The 17500-nt window shown below is 41.4% G+C and overlaps 1 protein-coding gene across 6 annotated transcripts in view; it reads right to left on the reverse strand.

Annotated features, from left to right (window-relative positions):
- Klp10A (kinesin-like protein 10A) overlaps nt 1–17500 on the reverse strand; it is a 93171-nt gene that overhangs the window by 10430 nt on the left and 65241 nt on the right. For 4 of the 6 annotated variants that reach the window (XM_086543073.1, XM_086543076.1, XM_086543071.1 and 1 more), the window contains exons 2-5: nt 12637–12731; nt 12378–12458; nt 10451–10687; nt 538–595 (exon numbers count right to left, since the gene is read on the reverse strand). In XM_086543073.1, coding sequence (XP_086399199.1) covers nt 538–595; nt 10451–10687; nt 12378–12458; nt 12637–12731 — 471 coding nt within the window. Of the gene's footprint in view, nt 1–537; nt 596–5083; nt 5123–10450; nt 10688–12377; nt 12459–12636; nt 12732–17500 lie in introns of all 6 variants that reach the window. The other 2 variants (XM_086543075.1, XM_086543072.1) reach the window with 2 other exon arrangements.

A 17500-nucleotide genomic window follows, 5' to 3' on the forward strand; every position in this document is an offset into this window, starting at 1 on the left:
TGTAAGCTTAAGCTGTGATCACAGACAAGCTTTTAAAATGTTTTTCTTTTTAAGTTAAAACTAGTCTCTACAACACATTTACAACAAAGTCAATCTCATATCAATCATCAGCAATGCTATTAACAGTATGCATTACCTTTTCCTGTCACTGTATATTAAGAAGGATTTATTAGATGTGCAACTTCATTATGATTTCAGAAGACACATATCTTTAAGTAAAGTGACTGAACACAATGGTCAAACTTTTGCCTACAAAGAGGAGTATTTCTGTTGCTAAATAAAATTGCATTCTATTCACATGTATCCATTTTGAAATGCATGTGTCAATCCCATTTTGACCATTCTTCAAATTACTACATTACATTAAACTAAACTATATAAAAAAAAAGAAGTCTAGTATAATCTCTAAATGAATTTTTTTTAATAAGGACATAAAAAAAGTTTTCTTTGCCAAAAAATGGAATGGAATTAAATATAAAGACTTATGTGATACATATAAATGAAACAGAGTAATACTAGAACATTATGATTACACACCTTTACTCCTTGTGACTGGTGCTGCTGTAGGTTGTGTGATCTGTGACTGCCGAGAGTACTGTAAAGTAATGAGAACGGTTAGTGATTTGAATCATTATTTAGAGGATACTATATTTAATCAATTCATTAATAATAATGATGATAATTAAAAAGATAAAACATTTAGGTCATCTTATAACCATCTTTTATCTACATTAATATAATGCAAATGAACTCTACTTTCAGAGAATTTTACAGCTGCAACCTGCCTTCCACTCTCAGAAGAAAATATGTAGAAAATATGATTACATCTCAAAATAAATAAATAAATGTCCCTTTTCCTGAAGATTTACACATGCAAATACCACAAACCTAAAGTTAGGGTTACTGGAGTTAATAAAAAAACAAAATAATAAATAAAAAAAACACTAATACAATACCTTAATCCATAAATTTAAGGGTTCATATTATGCAAAGGAGAAAGAAAGAAAATACAAAGTGATCAGAACCAATAAAATTTTATATTATGAGCTGTGTAAATACTAATATATACAAATTTGTTTCCACATCATAATGCCTACAGATATGTAACACAAGAATAGTAAAACTTGCAGGATTCATATACAGTAGTATTTCTTTGATACAAACCAATCATTTTCAAAGCTAATTTCTCAATCTAGAATAACTTAGATGGAATTTTGCCTTCTTACCGAGAAACTGTCACTGAAAGGAATAAAATTTTAGCTAATCATTTTGAATCAATATCATGCCGAAAAACTTGATCAATTAATTATATAAGAAGGTATACTGTACCAACCATCCAGATATTCCTGCCTCCTTAAAGTTGTATAACAGCAGCTGTACCTTCTATATCCTCTTGAATATTAATTTTTACTTTGATGAAAATATCTATCAATTTTTACCACACTTCAGTTCATTCAGTAAATATATGAAAATTACCAATATTCCCTTGAATGTAACAACTTTATCAATAAATAAATATATAATTACATACATATATATGAGAGAGAAAGATATACATATATATATTTATATAAATGATATATATATATGTATGATATAGAAAATTGACCTGCAAATTGCAATTGTTTATCCACTTTTCTCCTATGGTAATCTAATAAAACACATCAATAAATTAATACTACACAATAATATAATCTCCAAACTCAGCAACAGCAATAACGGAATGCTATTATAAATAAATTTTCAGAAGCAAGTGGCATCTACACAAGGGACCAAGCATTACTTCAATATTTTTCCTTCATAATTTACACAGCGAATATAAACAAAAGCCTAATCAAGATATAACAAATGGAAGGTCATTATTACATTCATCCATATGGTAGAGGGATAATGGCTCGCTATTGAATAGGAATTTTTCATTTTCATAACGAAATATTTAGTTTCGAGATCCCAATAATAATAATATAAAAAACAACATCACAGCACAAAGCGTCCCGGGGGCGACGACCTCGGAAAGCGTCCTGACCGAGAGAGCGAGTTAAGTCCCCTTTCCGTTCACCACCTCAACGCGACACTGGCGGCGGGACCGAAACGCGCGGGGTGCCACTGCCGCCTCGGTCACTAGCTCAAGGAAGACGCAAATCGGCCTGGCCTTGCAATCAATGGCACCATCCTTTATGCTGGACCAGGAGGAGGAGGAGGTGGGGGAAGGGGGAGTACCTACGCGCGCGCACACTAACACAGGAATTTCCTTTAATTACGAGTAAAAGCTTTAGGCAAACACCGGGAACGCGGTGTTTGTAAAAGATAAACAGAAAAAAGCGCCCAAGGCACGGGGATGTCCGACCGTGAATTAGTTGCAGTGTTAACCTTCGGTACTGCCATTCAAATCAAGAGGCAGGTGCAATGACCCCGCATGTACAGGAAAGCTCAATAGTTTGTACTCAGAATATTTTATTGCTCAAATGGCCTTCGGTTCCTGGTCACGTATGCCACCAAAAGTTAGATCCGTTATAACTGCATGGCAAAATATTACGTAAGTCGACAACTGAACTTACAGTAAAAACGCAAAAACGTAAAAGATCGTCTCAGTCTTGAAATATTTTGGCGGGGGAAGAGATTTCGGTGCGCTCTCTTCACATAAATTTGCTCCAAACGGAATTGAAGCGGAAGATACTGAAACGCTGAAAAAAAAGCTTAATGTATCAAACAAGTTCAACCACCTTCGCCTTTATGGACATGTTGCGTGTGAATCGATGGCAAGCGTGACGTCACCGCACTTATTCTTGCAGCGCCGGGGATCACCTGTGAGTTCGCTGCCTGCACCGAGTCGTCAAAGAGATCAAACTGCACGAGACCAAACACGAAGGATAACCATCGCGTTTCCTTCGGATCACGACCCGATTCAGGTCAGGATGCAGAAAGTAGGTGACTCCAGGCACAAGACGGGTTGGAACAGGCGACCTCGCATGACACTGATGATATCGCCTTAATTACGCAAGACTTATTCATGACCCGGAGTGGATGGAGTATCTAGTTCTCACGTAATTACTCTTCTTGACACAATTACAATGACCGTGTCGGTCGTCGCAAAGAGCTACATCACATTATGGTAAAACTAGATGCGTAATACAATATGACTATTTATTTACATTGACGCAATATCATAATTCTTGTGTTCATGAACGATAAAAGAGCACGAGCTTGCAACTTCCGATTTTACTAATATCCAATTATCAAAATATCAATTAATATGCAAGGCTAGTTTAAACCTGGTCTTATCGAAGGTTGCACGGCCATTAACAGACCATCGCCGCCCAGCAACCAATAAGGCAATGATAAGGAATAACCTACGCGTATGATCCTGCCACTTTACACACCCGGAGGTAAAATAATAAAAAAAAAACTACGATGCCTTGATGAGATGCATAAAATGTCATCTTAATAACGTACCCAAAGTACAATAAACAATAGAGTATATCGAAACATTCTATGGTAAAAAAAAAAACACAAAATCCCCCCCCCCCTAACTAAAAAGGAGAGAGAAGATCTAAAATAACAAAAAAAAATGAAGACCAACTCGAAACATTATTTTTTCTTCTTTGAACTTGTCGGTCTAAATATCGTTCTCCCTTTTCTGAAGAAATTCACCTAACGTTGTTATAAACCCATCACGTAAAATGTTTTCTTCTCTTTTCCGTCCACCTTGAAAAACGCTCGGAAACTGTTTTAAATACATCCACAGCAACCTGCCCTGTGTGCTTCATGACGCCACCTGCTTCTTTTACGCGTGAAGTTTAATTAATTAACAAAGGGGGACTAGACACGATTCACTAATAATGGTCAAGAGTGAGTACGGTACAAAGCAATAGCTGTGTTCAATGTGAGTAGAAGCTAAGACAAGACGCTCTGAACTGAAATGATCTAGAATAACTCTTACTCTCACGCACGCGTAGGCGCATGCAAGCACTCTCGATCACTCATTCACTCATTCACATTCACACCTTCACTTTCAGTCTTTCTCACACTCACCTTTACACTTTCACTCTTTCTCACACTCTTACTCTCACCTTCACTTTCACTCTTTCTCACACTCTTACTCTCACCTTCACTTTCACTCTTCCTCACACACACTCACTCTCACTCACTTTCACTCTTTCTCACACTCCCTCCTACCTTCACTCTTCCTCACCTTCACTTTCACTCTTTCACTCACACACTCACTCTCACTCACTTTCATTCTTTCTCACTCTCACTTTCTCTTTCTCACTTTTACTCTTTCTCACAGTCTCACTCTCACTTTCACTCTTTCTCACAGTCTCACTCTCACTTTCACTCTTTCTCACAGTCTCACTCTCACTTTCACTCTTTCTCACTCTCACTCTCACAGTTTCACTCTTTCTCACAGTTTCACTCTTTCTCACAGTTTCACTCTCACTTTCACTTTTTCTCACTCTTACTTTCACTCTTTCTCACAGTTTCACTCTCACTCTTATACCCACACTCTCACCCTACTCACACACTCACTATTGAAGCAGCTCCTCAAAGAACTGCCAACCACATCCACTAGCTCCTGAAACAGTAAAACGCCGTGCTTGTACTTACTTGCTACTTGCACAAAAAAGTTTGGCTTGAAGCATTGACAAGAACGCATGCCCGGGACAGAAAGGAAAGGGGAACATAAAAAAAAGGTCTAATTCCTTTCTGCTTTTGATGCTCCACAAGCTTGACTTGAACAAAAAAAAACACGAACGAACGCAAACAATACAGAGACGGTGGTTATTATCTCTAATCAAGAACATCTTAGGATTGCTATTAGATCTCAAAATTGCAACTAAGGTCACATCCAGAGGCCGTGAAATAAATAAACAAATATAGAAATATAAACAAATACATTCAATACAACGTGTATCTATTCAAAAATACAAATGGCCAATAAAAAAAAAGGAACATTCGAGACTGGGACGAAATAAAGAGTAAATAAATATAAAACATTAAAAAAATAACAGGAATTACGCTCACGATACTTTGGGGATGGCAAAGGACGGAAACACGAATAATTACAATATGGCCAATTACTTACAGCTTCATCATCATCATCAAGATCATCATCATCATCATCCTTTGGGGGGGCACGCGTGGTGGGGAGGAAGGGGGAGAGGGAGAGTTAAAGGATCCATTTAGAATCTAAAGATAAACGTTTTCACATCAAAGAACAATAATAATATAAAAAAAACAAGAAAAAGCAGTGGAGGCCTAGTAACACTGACCTCATCATGAACACCACACAACACTCTTTAACACGCGTTATGCACCATCGCTCCAGGACCGTGTTCCACGCCGGTGACACACACTTAACTCCCCTCATGCCACTGACGGGAGCATTAACAAGCTATAAAACCATCCCTGGCCGATAAGGCTGAAAGTCAGGTCACAGCCGGGGGCGGAAGGTGCGGCGAAATGGAATGCTGCTTGAATGACCTGGGATTTATGATGATTACCTGAGCTATCGCGAATCGCAAACAGCCCTGAAACACGATATCCGTTGATCATACTGGGAATTATGATGATAACATTAATAACAATGCCAAGTAATAGCACTAATTATGAAATGGAACTGTCGCAAAATTAGAAGGGAAGAAAGATAAAACGATAAAACCAATAACAATATGCGTGATAATGGTGATCAAAACGAAATAAAGGAGAGGGCTAAAAAATTGTGATGATCATAATACTAAAAAATAGAAAGGGTAAGAGAAAATAACCGTAGTAAAAATGATAATAGAATGAATGAAAATTTAACGATAAATGTAACATAAAAATCATTATAACTGAAATGACTTGAGATAAAACCATTCTACCAGTAATAACAGCGACATAAATAATCAATAACTGCAATACTCATAGTGAAAACTAAAAAGATAACTGATAGTAATATGGATAAAGATGATGATGAAATTAAAACAATGTTACTGATAATAATTACCCAAAGGGATAACATAACAATATTAATAATCATGCCATAATAGGAATAAAACAACAAAGGATTATAAAATAATAAACAAATAAATAAATAAATAAATATATATATATATCAATAACAACAGAAGAAAAACAAGAACAATAATAGTATCTTAAACTGTTTGATAACTATAGTGATACCATGATTAACAATGGTAGCAATATAATGATAATGTAATACAATAATGATCAACACACTGATAATAAAAGCATTGACAGTATCAAAAACAACAAAAGAGACGAATTAAATAACAAATTAATAATGATAATCATAATAACAATAAAAAAAATATTTTAACTACGAAAAATAATTATAATGGCAGTAGTGGGAAACGAAAGCAATAACGATGATTATTAATGTAAAATGAATAGCAAAAAATATATAACAATATTATAAAAAAAATATCAGCAACAAAAAACACAGCGACGGAAATAATAACAAAGATAAAAATAGTAATAAAAATAATTATAACAACAATGATAATAATGATAATGACAAAAATAATAATAACGATGATAACAATAACAATAATAATAACAATAATAAAACACCAATAACGATCATAATAATAAACAGTGCCGACTATGCTGATAGTAAAAACAATAACAATAATCACACAGCATTAGCCCTAACGACCCAAACCTGTCACAACCCAAAAGCAAATCGTAAACGATAAAACACACAAACAAACCAGATCCTGGAAGACGAAATAGAGAAACCTCGCGGAACGGAAGACGGACCTGTAACACTCTTAATTAATAACTAGAACTTTAATAACTATAACTAGCATAAAAAAAGCTCACTTCCAAAGCGCCGGAAGGTATTTTCAGAGAGCCAGCCTTTAGAGGCAAAAAAAAATAAATAAAAAAAATAGAAAAAAAAATTCCATGAAACAATATCTATTGCATGAGGTCCTTGGAAATGTACACCCGATTAATATTTTTTTTCTATACCTGCAAAATATAGAAAAGCAAAGATGTGGTTCGGCTGGGTAGGACAGAGAGAAGAGTGGGGGGCGGGAAAGGAGGGAGTAGGATTGGGTAGGATGAAAGGAAAAAGGAGATCGGGAGGGAGAGTAGGAGGGAGGGTCAGTGACGGGGGAAAACGAAAAAGCGTGAGTGAGAGATAGAGATAGATATGGAGATAGAGAGGGAGAGGGGGGAGATGGGAGATAGATAGATAGATAGATAGATAAAGAAGAGAGAGAGAGAGAGAGAGAGAGAGAGAGAGAGAGAGAGAGAGAGAGAGAGAGAGAGAGAGAGAGAGAGAGAGAGAGAGAGAGAGAGAGAGAGAGAGAGAGGAGAGAGAGAGAAGAGAGAGAGAGGAGTGAGAGAGAAGAGAGAGAGAGAGGAGAGAGAGAGGAGAGAGAGAGGAGAGAGAGAGAGGAGGGAGAGGAGAGAGAGAGAGGAGGGAGAGGGAGGAGAGAGAGAAGGAAGAGGAGAGAGAGAGAGAGAAGAGAGAGAGAGAGAGAGAGAGAGAGAGAAGAGAGAGAGAGAGCAAGAGAAGGGAGAGAGAGAGAAAGAGAGAGAGGAGAAGAGAAGAGAGAGAGAGAGCAGAGAGAGAGAGAGAGAGAAAAGAGAAGAGAGAGAGAGAGAAAGAGAAGGAGAGAGAGAGAGAGAGAGAGAGAGAGAGAGAGAGAGAGAGAGAGAGAGAGAGAGAGAGAGCAAGAGAACGAGAGAGAGAGAGAGAGCAAGAGAACGAGAGAGAGAGAGAGAGCAAGAGAACGAGAGAGAGAGAGAGAGAGCAAGAGAACGAGAGAGAGAGAGAGAGCAAGAGAACGAGAGAGAGAGAGAGAGAGAGAGAGAGAGAGAGAGAGAGAGAGAGAGAGAGAGAGAGAGAGAGAGAGAGAGAGAGAGAGAGAGAGAGAGAGAGAGAGAGAGAGAGAGAGAGAGAGAGAAGAGAGAGAGAGAGAGAGAGAGGAGAGAGAGAGAGAGAGAGGAGAGAGAGAGAGAGAGAGAGAGGAGAGAGAGAGAGAGAGAGAGAGAAGAGAAGAGGAGAGGAGAGAGAGAGAGAGAGAGAGAGAGAGAGAGAGAGAGAGAGAGAGAGGGAGAGAGAGAGAGAGAGAGAGAGAGACAGAGAGAGAGAGAGAGAGAGAGAGAGAGAGAGAGAGAGAGAGAGAGAAAGAGAAGAGTGAGAGACAGAGAGAGAGAGAGAGAGCAAGAGAACGAGAGAGAGAGAGAGCAAGAGAACGAGAGAGAGAGAGAGAGAGAGAGAGAGAGAGAGAGAGAGAGAGAGAGAGAGAGAGAGAGAGAGAGAGAGAGAGAGAGAGAGAGAGAGAGAGAGAGAGAGAGAGAGAGAGAGAGAGAGAGCGCAAGAGAACGAGAGAGAGAGAGCGCAAGAGAACGAGAGAGAGAGAGCGCAAGAGAACGAGAGAGAGAGAGCGCAAGAGAACGAGAGAGAGAGAGAGAGAGAGAGAGAGAGAGAGAGAGAGAGAGAGAGAGAGAGAGAGAGAGAGAGAGAGAGAGAGAGAGAGAGAGAGAGAGAGAGAGAGAGAGAGAGAGAGAGAGGAGAGAAGAAGAGAGAGAGAGAGAGAGAGAGAGAGAGAGAGAGAGAGAGAGAGAGGAGGGGAGAGGGGGAGAGAGAGAGGGAAAAAAGGGAGGAGAACGAGAGAGAGAGAGAGAGAGAGAGAGAGAGAGAGAGAGAGAGAGAGAGAGAGAGAGAGAGAGAGAGAGAGAGAGAGAGAGAGAGAGAGAGAGAGAGAGAGAGCAAGAGAACGAGAGAGAGAGAGAGAGCAAGAGAACGAGAGAGAGAGAGAGAGCAAGAGAACGAGAGAGAGAGAGGGAGCAAGAGAACGAGAGAGAGAGAGGGAGCAAGAGAACGAGAGAGAGAGAGAGAGGGAGCAAGAGAGCGAGCCAGAGAAAACCAGAGAGAGAAGGGGGGTTATTCAACGTCTGTAATTCAAAATATCAATTTTGAAATTAAACAATATAAAGTTATCATTAGTCAGTAAACACAGAATATAATAAACCATCTGTATTATTATACATCTGGAACACTGAAAACTTGGAACATTTCTCAGGCAATATTCACGTCAGCGCAATCCTCATGGTATATCATTTCCAAGAGAAGATGCATTGAGCCATGTTGCAGACACTTGGCAAGAGGACCACACGCAACCTACAGACAAGTGCAAGGAGTTGCTGAGAGAGAGTAAGGGGGGGGGAAGAATGGGAGGGTGCTCGGGGACGGTCAGGTCACTACAGCAGGACAAGAATCACGAGGATGCACGATTCGACAGGGTACCCCAGAGGAGAATGGGCGGGGGGGGGGGGGGTTACAGCTTTCCATGTGGCGCTGGACACTGGGGTATTTATGTGATTTTTTTTTCTTTTTTCTTTTTTTTGGGGGTGCGGAGAGGAGCAGTAGGGCGGGATGAGGGAAGTAGGACAAGAGGGCTGGTGGGTGGATATCTTAATTTGGGCGTTCTTTTCCCCAAGAGATTTTGAAGACTGCATGTTCAAAGACAATACCTTTTGTGCTACGAGAATGTATCGTTATAACAGTCGCACATGAAGGTAAATGCTTTATACTAGACTGATCTTATATTTAATAAATAAGAACAACGATTCCAATCTTTGGTTGCATATCACCAACGGAAAATAATTGGTCGCGTTGCGAAAAGTGAGAAACAAATCTGAAAAATATACAGTACACTACAAATACCAAAACAAAACATTCCATACGTCATGAATAAATAATTATATTCTCTTTTTTGACAATATAACAATTTGGTTTCATTATCACATTCGTTGAGGATCTACGAAAGACTAATGGGATCTGTAGGAAAGGAAATTCTAGAATAAAATTATGCATAATCACAGTTCACTGAAATCATTCCTGTATCTAAAATCACAAAAATAAGGAAATGCATTTACATTCACAAAAGTCTACATCAAAAATAATAAAAATGTCAACACAATAGCGGCTCGTGATCGAAAAAAATATAATTTCAATAATTATATCTTGTCTGTGTTATACCATTCCACATGCTACATTCTTACCCTAAATTAGTACTTAGTCAATTACAATACCCATGCACATGCATCATGCAAATCAAGCATGCATAAGCAAGCGAGCAGGCACTTGGTAGTCTGTTACATGACCAATAAGGTGCAGCGTGCTTGGGGACGTTGTCATGCAGTGTAGACACAAGCTTCCGCCGGGGGGAAACTTGCGGAATGGCAAACTGTCTTGGTGTTATCGCGACGAATTCAAGAAGTCAAAGTGATTTCAAGAAAGTATCGCACATCCCACTAAAATACTCCAAGACAGCTTTCCATTACACACAGCCATAGCTTCCAGGCCAACAAGGAAAATACAACAGGGAAGATGGGAAAGGGGAAGAGGAGCTTGGGCAGGGGCGTGGAGGACTAGCTTGGGCGTCAATGGGCGCGAGAGGCTGCACAGCAGGCAGGGGCGGGGGCGTACCATGGTGAGTCTGGAGGCCGACTGCGACCGCGCCACCTGGTGCCCTGGAGGCCGTGGCAGGTGGGATGTGTGGGCGGAGGGCGGCCGCTGAGGGTGGTACGCGGCCGGCACGTTGCTGTGGGTGTGGGAGGACCTCAAGAAGCGGCCGGAGCCTCGCGCTGTGCGGCCCACATTAAGTCCAGAGACGTAGTCACTCAAATCAGCCTCGGACAAGCTGGACTCCTCGTCGTCGTCGTCCTGATGGGTGTAGGGGAGAGCTTCGTACCGGGGGGATACCCAGGGGGGGAGGGCATGAAGTGTATGGTGGGGCAGAAGTGATCCAACACCAGGAAGGTGCAAAATGTATCTTTTTCTATAGGCTTTTATGCACCAACATACATCCATACATACCAAGGCAAGCCGTATTATTAGTGACGTCTAACAACAGGGCACATGAATAGACTATGTTTATGATATGGGACACTACATACATTCGAACAGTCTACTTGAGGGTAAGAACATCTATTGCAAGAGCTTGGATCTGCTGCTGCCGAAACTAGCCTAATAGCATATTAAATATTTTTTTGTACTCTAAGTAACCCTAAAAATATTGATCTATCCAGTGTTGTTTTATACTTATGCTATTCACTGCAAAAATATTAGGAAAAAGAAGCTTACATCTTTAAACTTTCGATCTACAGCAGTGTACCCTGAAAATATTGATACAAAGAAAACTGATTACTAACTACTATAACTCGCCTAAATTTAATTTTGGTTAATGCACAAATTAATTCCATTAATTCCGGTCTAGGTACAAGAACTTGTGCATTTTAAAAATAACTAATGTTACATACGTTTACCAAAAAAAAAAAATCTAAAATATTGCAAGTTTGCAAAATTAATAAAAAAAAAACTAACCAAAGTAATAAATACTTTTCATATAAGGATTTCACCAATCAATGCGTGAAAAGCTCGCATGGAAACCACGAATCATTCATACTTCGGCCAATATTAACCAGTATCTATTCATACTTTCGACTCTCCTGGATTTGAAGCATACAGTCAGTGAATGATTCATTCGTCAGTAAAGCTAACACTACAAGAAGATCAGTACATGACAGTTAAGGCGGTTGCCGGTTATAGCTTGCACGCTAATCCTGCCATCAGTCCAAGTCGAGATAAAAAAAAAAACATACGGCTGCTCGGGAACAATGCAGAGTCAGGTTCACACTGAAACTTTTATTGCCCAAAGGCTTAGAAAAAAGATAGAAGAGGTTTCACGTGCCGCAAACTCTCGGGAGGTGGCAACATGAAAGAACATGATGCTAAGTAGTGTGAGTACATTTCAAGTATATATACACAGAAGGACACACCCTGAAGATACCCACATTGTCATGACGGGCTGACACCTAAAAGGACTGGCGTCGCTCACTGAACAAGTAGACAGCCATTCACAATAAAAAAAAACAAAACCGAGCAGGACATGCAAACCTGGTATCGGCCCAATATTATCTACCTAACTTTCCCTTTTTAGACCCAAACAAAATCTGTCCTATGACATACGCCAAACATCACGAAGGTTCGGTGCATAGCCCAGCCTTAACCACATAAGGTGAACCTTCTAGAATGAAGATGATCCCATTCACCCAACACTGAAAGGAGTCTGTACAAGGGTGCTTCACATGCTCGGTGGAGTCGGGGGAGGAGGGCATAGCAAAGGGGCGGAAGTTGATTCTTGTGCTCAACTGGCCGAGTGTCTATCTGTTGGTGAAATGCGCCCATGGGCGTGGAAGTGACACTTCCAAGTGGTGTGTGATTGTAGGTGAAGTGAGGGGTGGGCGGGCGTGAATATGGTGGCGGCGTTCATGCCTCGTGGAAGTGGTGGGTGCTGAACGGGCGTGCCTGACGGGCGTGTAGCGGACTATTGTTGATTGGAAGCAATACTCACAAATCTGGAGGGTGGTGGCATGGCATTCTGGTCCTGTGGGGCCAAGTCTGGGTTGAGGGCGAAAACTGCATCAAACTCAATCTGCGGGATAAATAAATAAACATTTGATAAGATACTCATTGTTAGATATTCATTGTTGTAATTTAATAAATCATTGTCATTTTTTATTGACAAATAAAAGAAGATAGCGTGAATCTATGCAATCATCAGCCGCAACACAAATCCAATGATTTCCGAAGAGAGAAAAGTCACTTCTTACCTCCTTTCCTTTGGTTTCTCCTTTCTCGAACCACTCGACTGTCACACTCCTGGTGGCGGGGTTGACGGCGGAACAGGTCGCTGAGTGGACACGACCTGGAAAGAAACACCTGAATTAGATGACAGCGATACAAAAACGGTGCGATCCTATCTACACCTAACATGATAAAGCTAAAAGAAGAAGACCTGGCAGGCATTTCCCTACCGAACTGAGTACTTTGATTCGCCATCTAGACACATATTCCGTTTACATGTCGGGTCTGTCTGGTAACGGGCAGGTAATGTTGCCAGTGACCTTCACGTTACGATCTTTTGTAAACATCCAGACCAATGCGTCCCGCGAGGCTTGCACACGAAGATGAACTCGCCCTCAAAGACCAAGATCCACAACTCGGAGCGCTGGAACTTCCTATTGTGCGTGTACCAAACGGCCAGGGCGAGCCGCCTCCTCTGACCTAATCTTATTCGGGTGGACATGGCAGGCGCGTCGGTCATGCAACGAGTCCACCGGCCCCCGAGGAACCGACCTTTAGCTCACGCTCGGGATGAACTTTATATGCCTGCAGAGCTGGCTTTTCTCCGCTCGTAGCTAAAAAGGCAATGCCTATGGTCTGGATCCCGAGAGTCTCGCTGCAGCCGCATAGCCATTCGGCTGGCGGAAAAGACTTATAAATACAAAAAAAAGTCACAGGGAGTGACAGCGCCCGGTCATAATACCCTCATAACGTGCCGCGAGGAGCAGGAAGGGACAATGCCAAACCAGCACGACCTTTGGCGTGACGGTTCCCCAGAGGCCCCTCACTCGCATGTCCCAAAGAAATGTGTTTATCCTCACCATATCTCACTGGCTTTAATATCATATATGATTCTCTCAAGGTCTATCACTTGGCGAACGCATACAAATCATGCAAACGTATATGCATATATGCACATACAAACATATAACAAATGTACACACGCACAGGCAAACAATACGTATAACCACATACATGTTCTACAAATACCTAAAAACAAACTAAAGCAAGCGCACGTAAAGCCGACAACATAAAACACTCGACTTCAAACATAAAAAAGGCGGTGTTTGTTCCAAATATCGACCGGGGGAAAGTGTTTTGTGCGTGCATGTGCACACGGCATGATGGCGTGACGAGAACATGACGAGGGCATCCGTTGCGCAGGGCGTGGATGTGACCTTAACGTGTCTACCTTCTCAGAATTGGTTCCCTCGGAATAATGACAGGCCGGAATCAATATGAAGGACATCTCATCTCGGCCCCCGCCAAGGGTCCCCGCCAAGGGTCCCCGTCACGATACCGAGGGAAAATGCATGCATTTGTGTAACGGCAGACATCTCCGCCGACTTGAAGTAAATATTCTTGAGATTCAAATACAACTCCTTACAAGTCAAGGAGGTACAAAGGACTCGACGCATCAAGGGCCCTGAGCTTCAACTTGTAAATGCACTCATAAAGATGTAACTCTCAGCGCGCGCGCCCGTGTGTGTGTGTGTGTGTGTGTGTGTGTGTGTGTGTGTGTGTGTGTGTGTGTGTGTGTGTGTGTGTGTGTGTGTGTGTGTGTGTGTGTGTGTGTGTGTGTGTGTGTGTGTGTGTGTGTGTGTGTGTGTGTGTGTGTGTGCGTGTGTGTGTGTGCGTGTGTGTGTGTGCGTGTGCGTGTGTGTGTGTGTGTGTGTGCGTGTGTGTGTGTGCGTGTGTGTGTGTGCGTGTGTGTGATATACACACATGTATTGATAAGTATATATAACATCTTTTGACTATCGTGCAAAAGAAATCAGAGAAATCAAAATCCCGAATGAACGTGTTTGGGTCTGACCAGAACGCCTAATTCCTTAAACATTCTATTGCAATCAGCCACTCGTAAACATTAAAAATAATCATAAAGCCGCATCGATATTGAATACTTGATTATAGAAACGCTAATATCATCCGCGAAGCTGCCCGGCTGCGTGACGGGATTCCCGCAATTTTCTTTCCACACGAAACGGCGATATCGATCGGCTGAATAATGCCAACTCCGCCGTCGCCGTCCTCCAGACCACAACTGACGACGTACAAATTAATGAATGACAATCTAAGTCTCCTTCCCCTTGCACAAATGCGGGCCAAGTCATGCGAGCGGAGGGCAGGTCACAGAGAATCGTGTGCCTGACGATTCGGAGGCAACGGAGGCTCGGGGCCATAAGGTCAAGCTTGGTTAAAAAAAAAAAAAAAAAAAATCTTGTACGTGAGAAGATGGAAAACTTTAATGACAAACAAGGTAACGCCCCTGATAAGTGAAGCTTCCACTTTCTAGGCAACAAGAAAAATCATAATGATAAAAAATCAAGAAGCAAGAGGCTTCTTACGTTAGAAAGGATATAGAAGAGTTGTAAAAGAACCCTGCATATGATCTTGAAGGCGCCACAATGCACGTCTCTCTCTCTCTCTCTCTCTCTCTCTCTCTCTCTCTCTCTCTCTCTCTCTCTCTCTCTCTCTCTCTCTCTCTCTCTCTGATGCGAAAGGTAGTTCCGTTATCATGACATCCGCCATATTTGTTTATATAATGCTGTAGCGGAAATCACTGTTTACTAATAAGGATTGTTGTGCCTCCTGTCTACGTAATCTCGGTAGTGCGACTAGTAAACAATGGGAAACAAAGAGCCAAATACATATTCTCACACGGAATAAGCGATAGTACCTATCGCTTATTCCGTGTGAGGGAAATATTCATGACAACTAAACCAAACAAGTCTTTTCAAGTAAACGACGCTAAGCCATGAAGAACGCATGTCTGTACTTGCCGGAGGACAAGACACGACTGAACGCACCCATACATACCCCGCAGTCCGCCCCAGCATCCAGCTCCGGACCAAGAAAAGGCGGTCCTGGCAGCATTCCAATTCATATGCCTGACTAGCCAGAAACCCTTTCCCGACCGGTAGTACTCTTCCGCCGACCCCTATTTTCTTACGGGATCTACTGGGGATCCCCGCATATTTCAAACAATGGCAGTCCTTCCCTTCCTTCCTTCCTTGACAACTCGAGATCCTGTGATCTTGGTAGCAAAGGCTTTGGAACTGAACCTTATCAACGATTTCTTAAGAGACGAGTGCTGTAGCATAAGTGGAGCTCATAAGCAAAACAAACCCCTGAAAAGTAAGGTTACAACACCAACTGATTGAGGCGAACTTACTCGCTCTAGCATCAACCAGCAATTCCCGCTTCCATTTTCCCAATCTTCGCTAACGTTTCACGTCGTTATATTTCAGAAGGAAAAAGTTTAAGGAGAGCGTCGCATGGGCTCATCGCCCTTTAAACCTGGCGTGGCAAGGGAGAGGCCGCATCGCCCTCATGCAAACTCGACTACTTGCCTCATCTCCGCGCCACGAGTGTCAGCGTCGCTGGAAACGGGTCAGCGCTTGTACTGACTACCTACCGACTGTCTTTTTTCACAGGATGTATATCAGTATAAATATATAAAATATAAGATGCATATCTAATGTAAACCAAGATGTAAATCAATAATATAGTGAAGATGTAAATCTATAATATATTAAAAAGTTTCCTCAAACTTTCCTAATTTACATTCAAGATTTGTAACCGCCCCTCAAGACAACAAATTACTCACGTGGCCTCGACATTCTACATCATTTAGAAGGAACACCGTAACGAAAATGCCCTAACGTGCATGGTATCCATTAGTCACACACTTACAAAAATACATGTAATATAGAGAAACCTCAGACAGAAGTGTTTCTGAGAAATACGACGAGTAGTCAGTCATCCCAGCAATTCATGAAAAAGGAAGCAACTGGTGAGAAGCTACCCACTACAAGGCAACATTTAAATGCCGCCTGTAAGCATCTCCTTTAAACTTGTGAGAGTTTCCTTTCCTCTGCCAGTCAGCATTCTACAACCGCCTCACTCATAAACATTCTCACAGTTAAATCAGTAAATTCATCGTCATTAAATGAAGATTAACCGCATAAGGCACACATTAAGAACATCCATTGCGCTGAAAATGAAGAAAAATCAAGCCAGTAACGGCATAACAAACTCCTAAGTAAGAGTCGCAAAACATCACACGCGCGAATGCCTTGGCAAAGCGGTCCTTGACGAGCACTAAATAATGCGCCTAAAAATTGAATTCTTCCTATCAAGTTCTCGAACTTTCACTACGGAAACTTCATGTGGAAAAAAAACAAGAGTATCCCCCAGGCAATAAAACTTCGAGAAGACGAAGACAAGAGAAAAGAAAGGGACAAAGGATAAAGTGCCTGTTCTACTTCAGTGTTGGGAAAGAAAAATGAATTAGGCTGTGTTGCGAAAGAACGGAAATTGTTATGTTCAACTGTACACTTGCGAGAGATAAGTGGCCGAAAGATACAGAAAGGCGCTAATATTCCCTGAAAAATGTCATATGAAAACGGGATAAAAGAACAAAGGCCTAAAATGACTGGCAGTAGAACTAAAGCTCACAGTTTGACTGCGAGATACAGAGACAAAGAAATGGAGATGAGGGAGGGAGGAAGGGAGAGGGGAGAGAGGGAGAGGGGGAGAGAGAACATAAATAAAGATTAGTATGGAAGTGGAAGTGATTAGCCAGTCACATCCAAGATTCCGTATAATATAAAGTCATCCGTTAGTCACTTGGGTGACATGACGTTTCCCCCCTTTCTGCTACCAACTCCTCTTCTTGTTGATTTGTGCTTCCATATGTGCATCACCTTTCTTCTATGTTGTTTGATTTAAAACAAAAGAAAATCTGAAATACCTAGAAGACTCAGGTAGGCTCGTTACGGTCCATCTCCACATTCCATTGCAATTCACAAAATAGTCATTATTTGATATTCTATTTTCCAAGTGACC

This window comes from Penaeus japonicus, unplaced genomic scaffold (genome assembly GCF_977035675.1).
Source record: "Penaeus japonicus unplaced genomic scaffold, GWHDUDI00000001_assembly GWHDUDI00000013, whole genome shotgun sequence".
Taxonomy (NCBI): domain Eukaryota; kingdom Metazoa; phylum Arthropoda; class Malacostraca; order Decapoda; family Penaeidae; genus Penaeus; species Penaeus japonicus.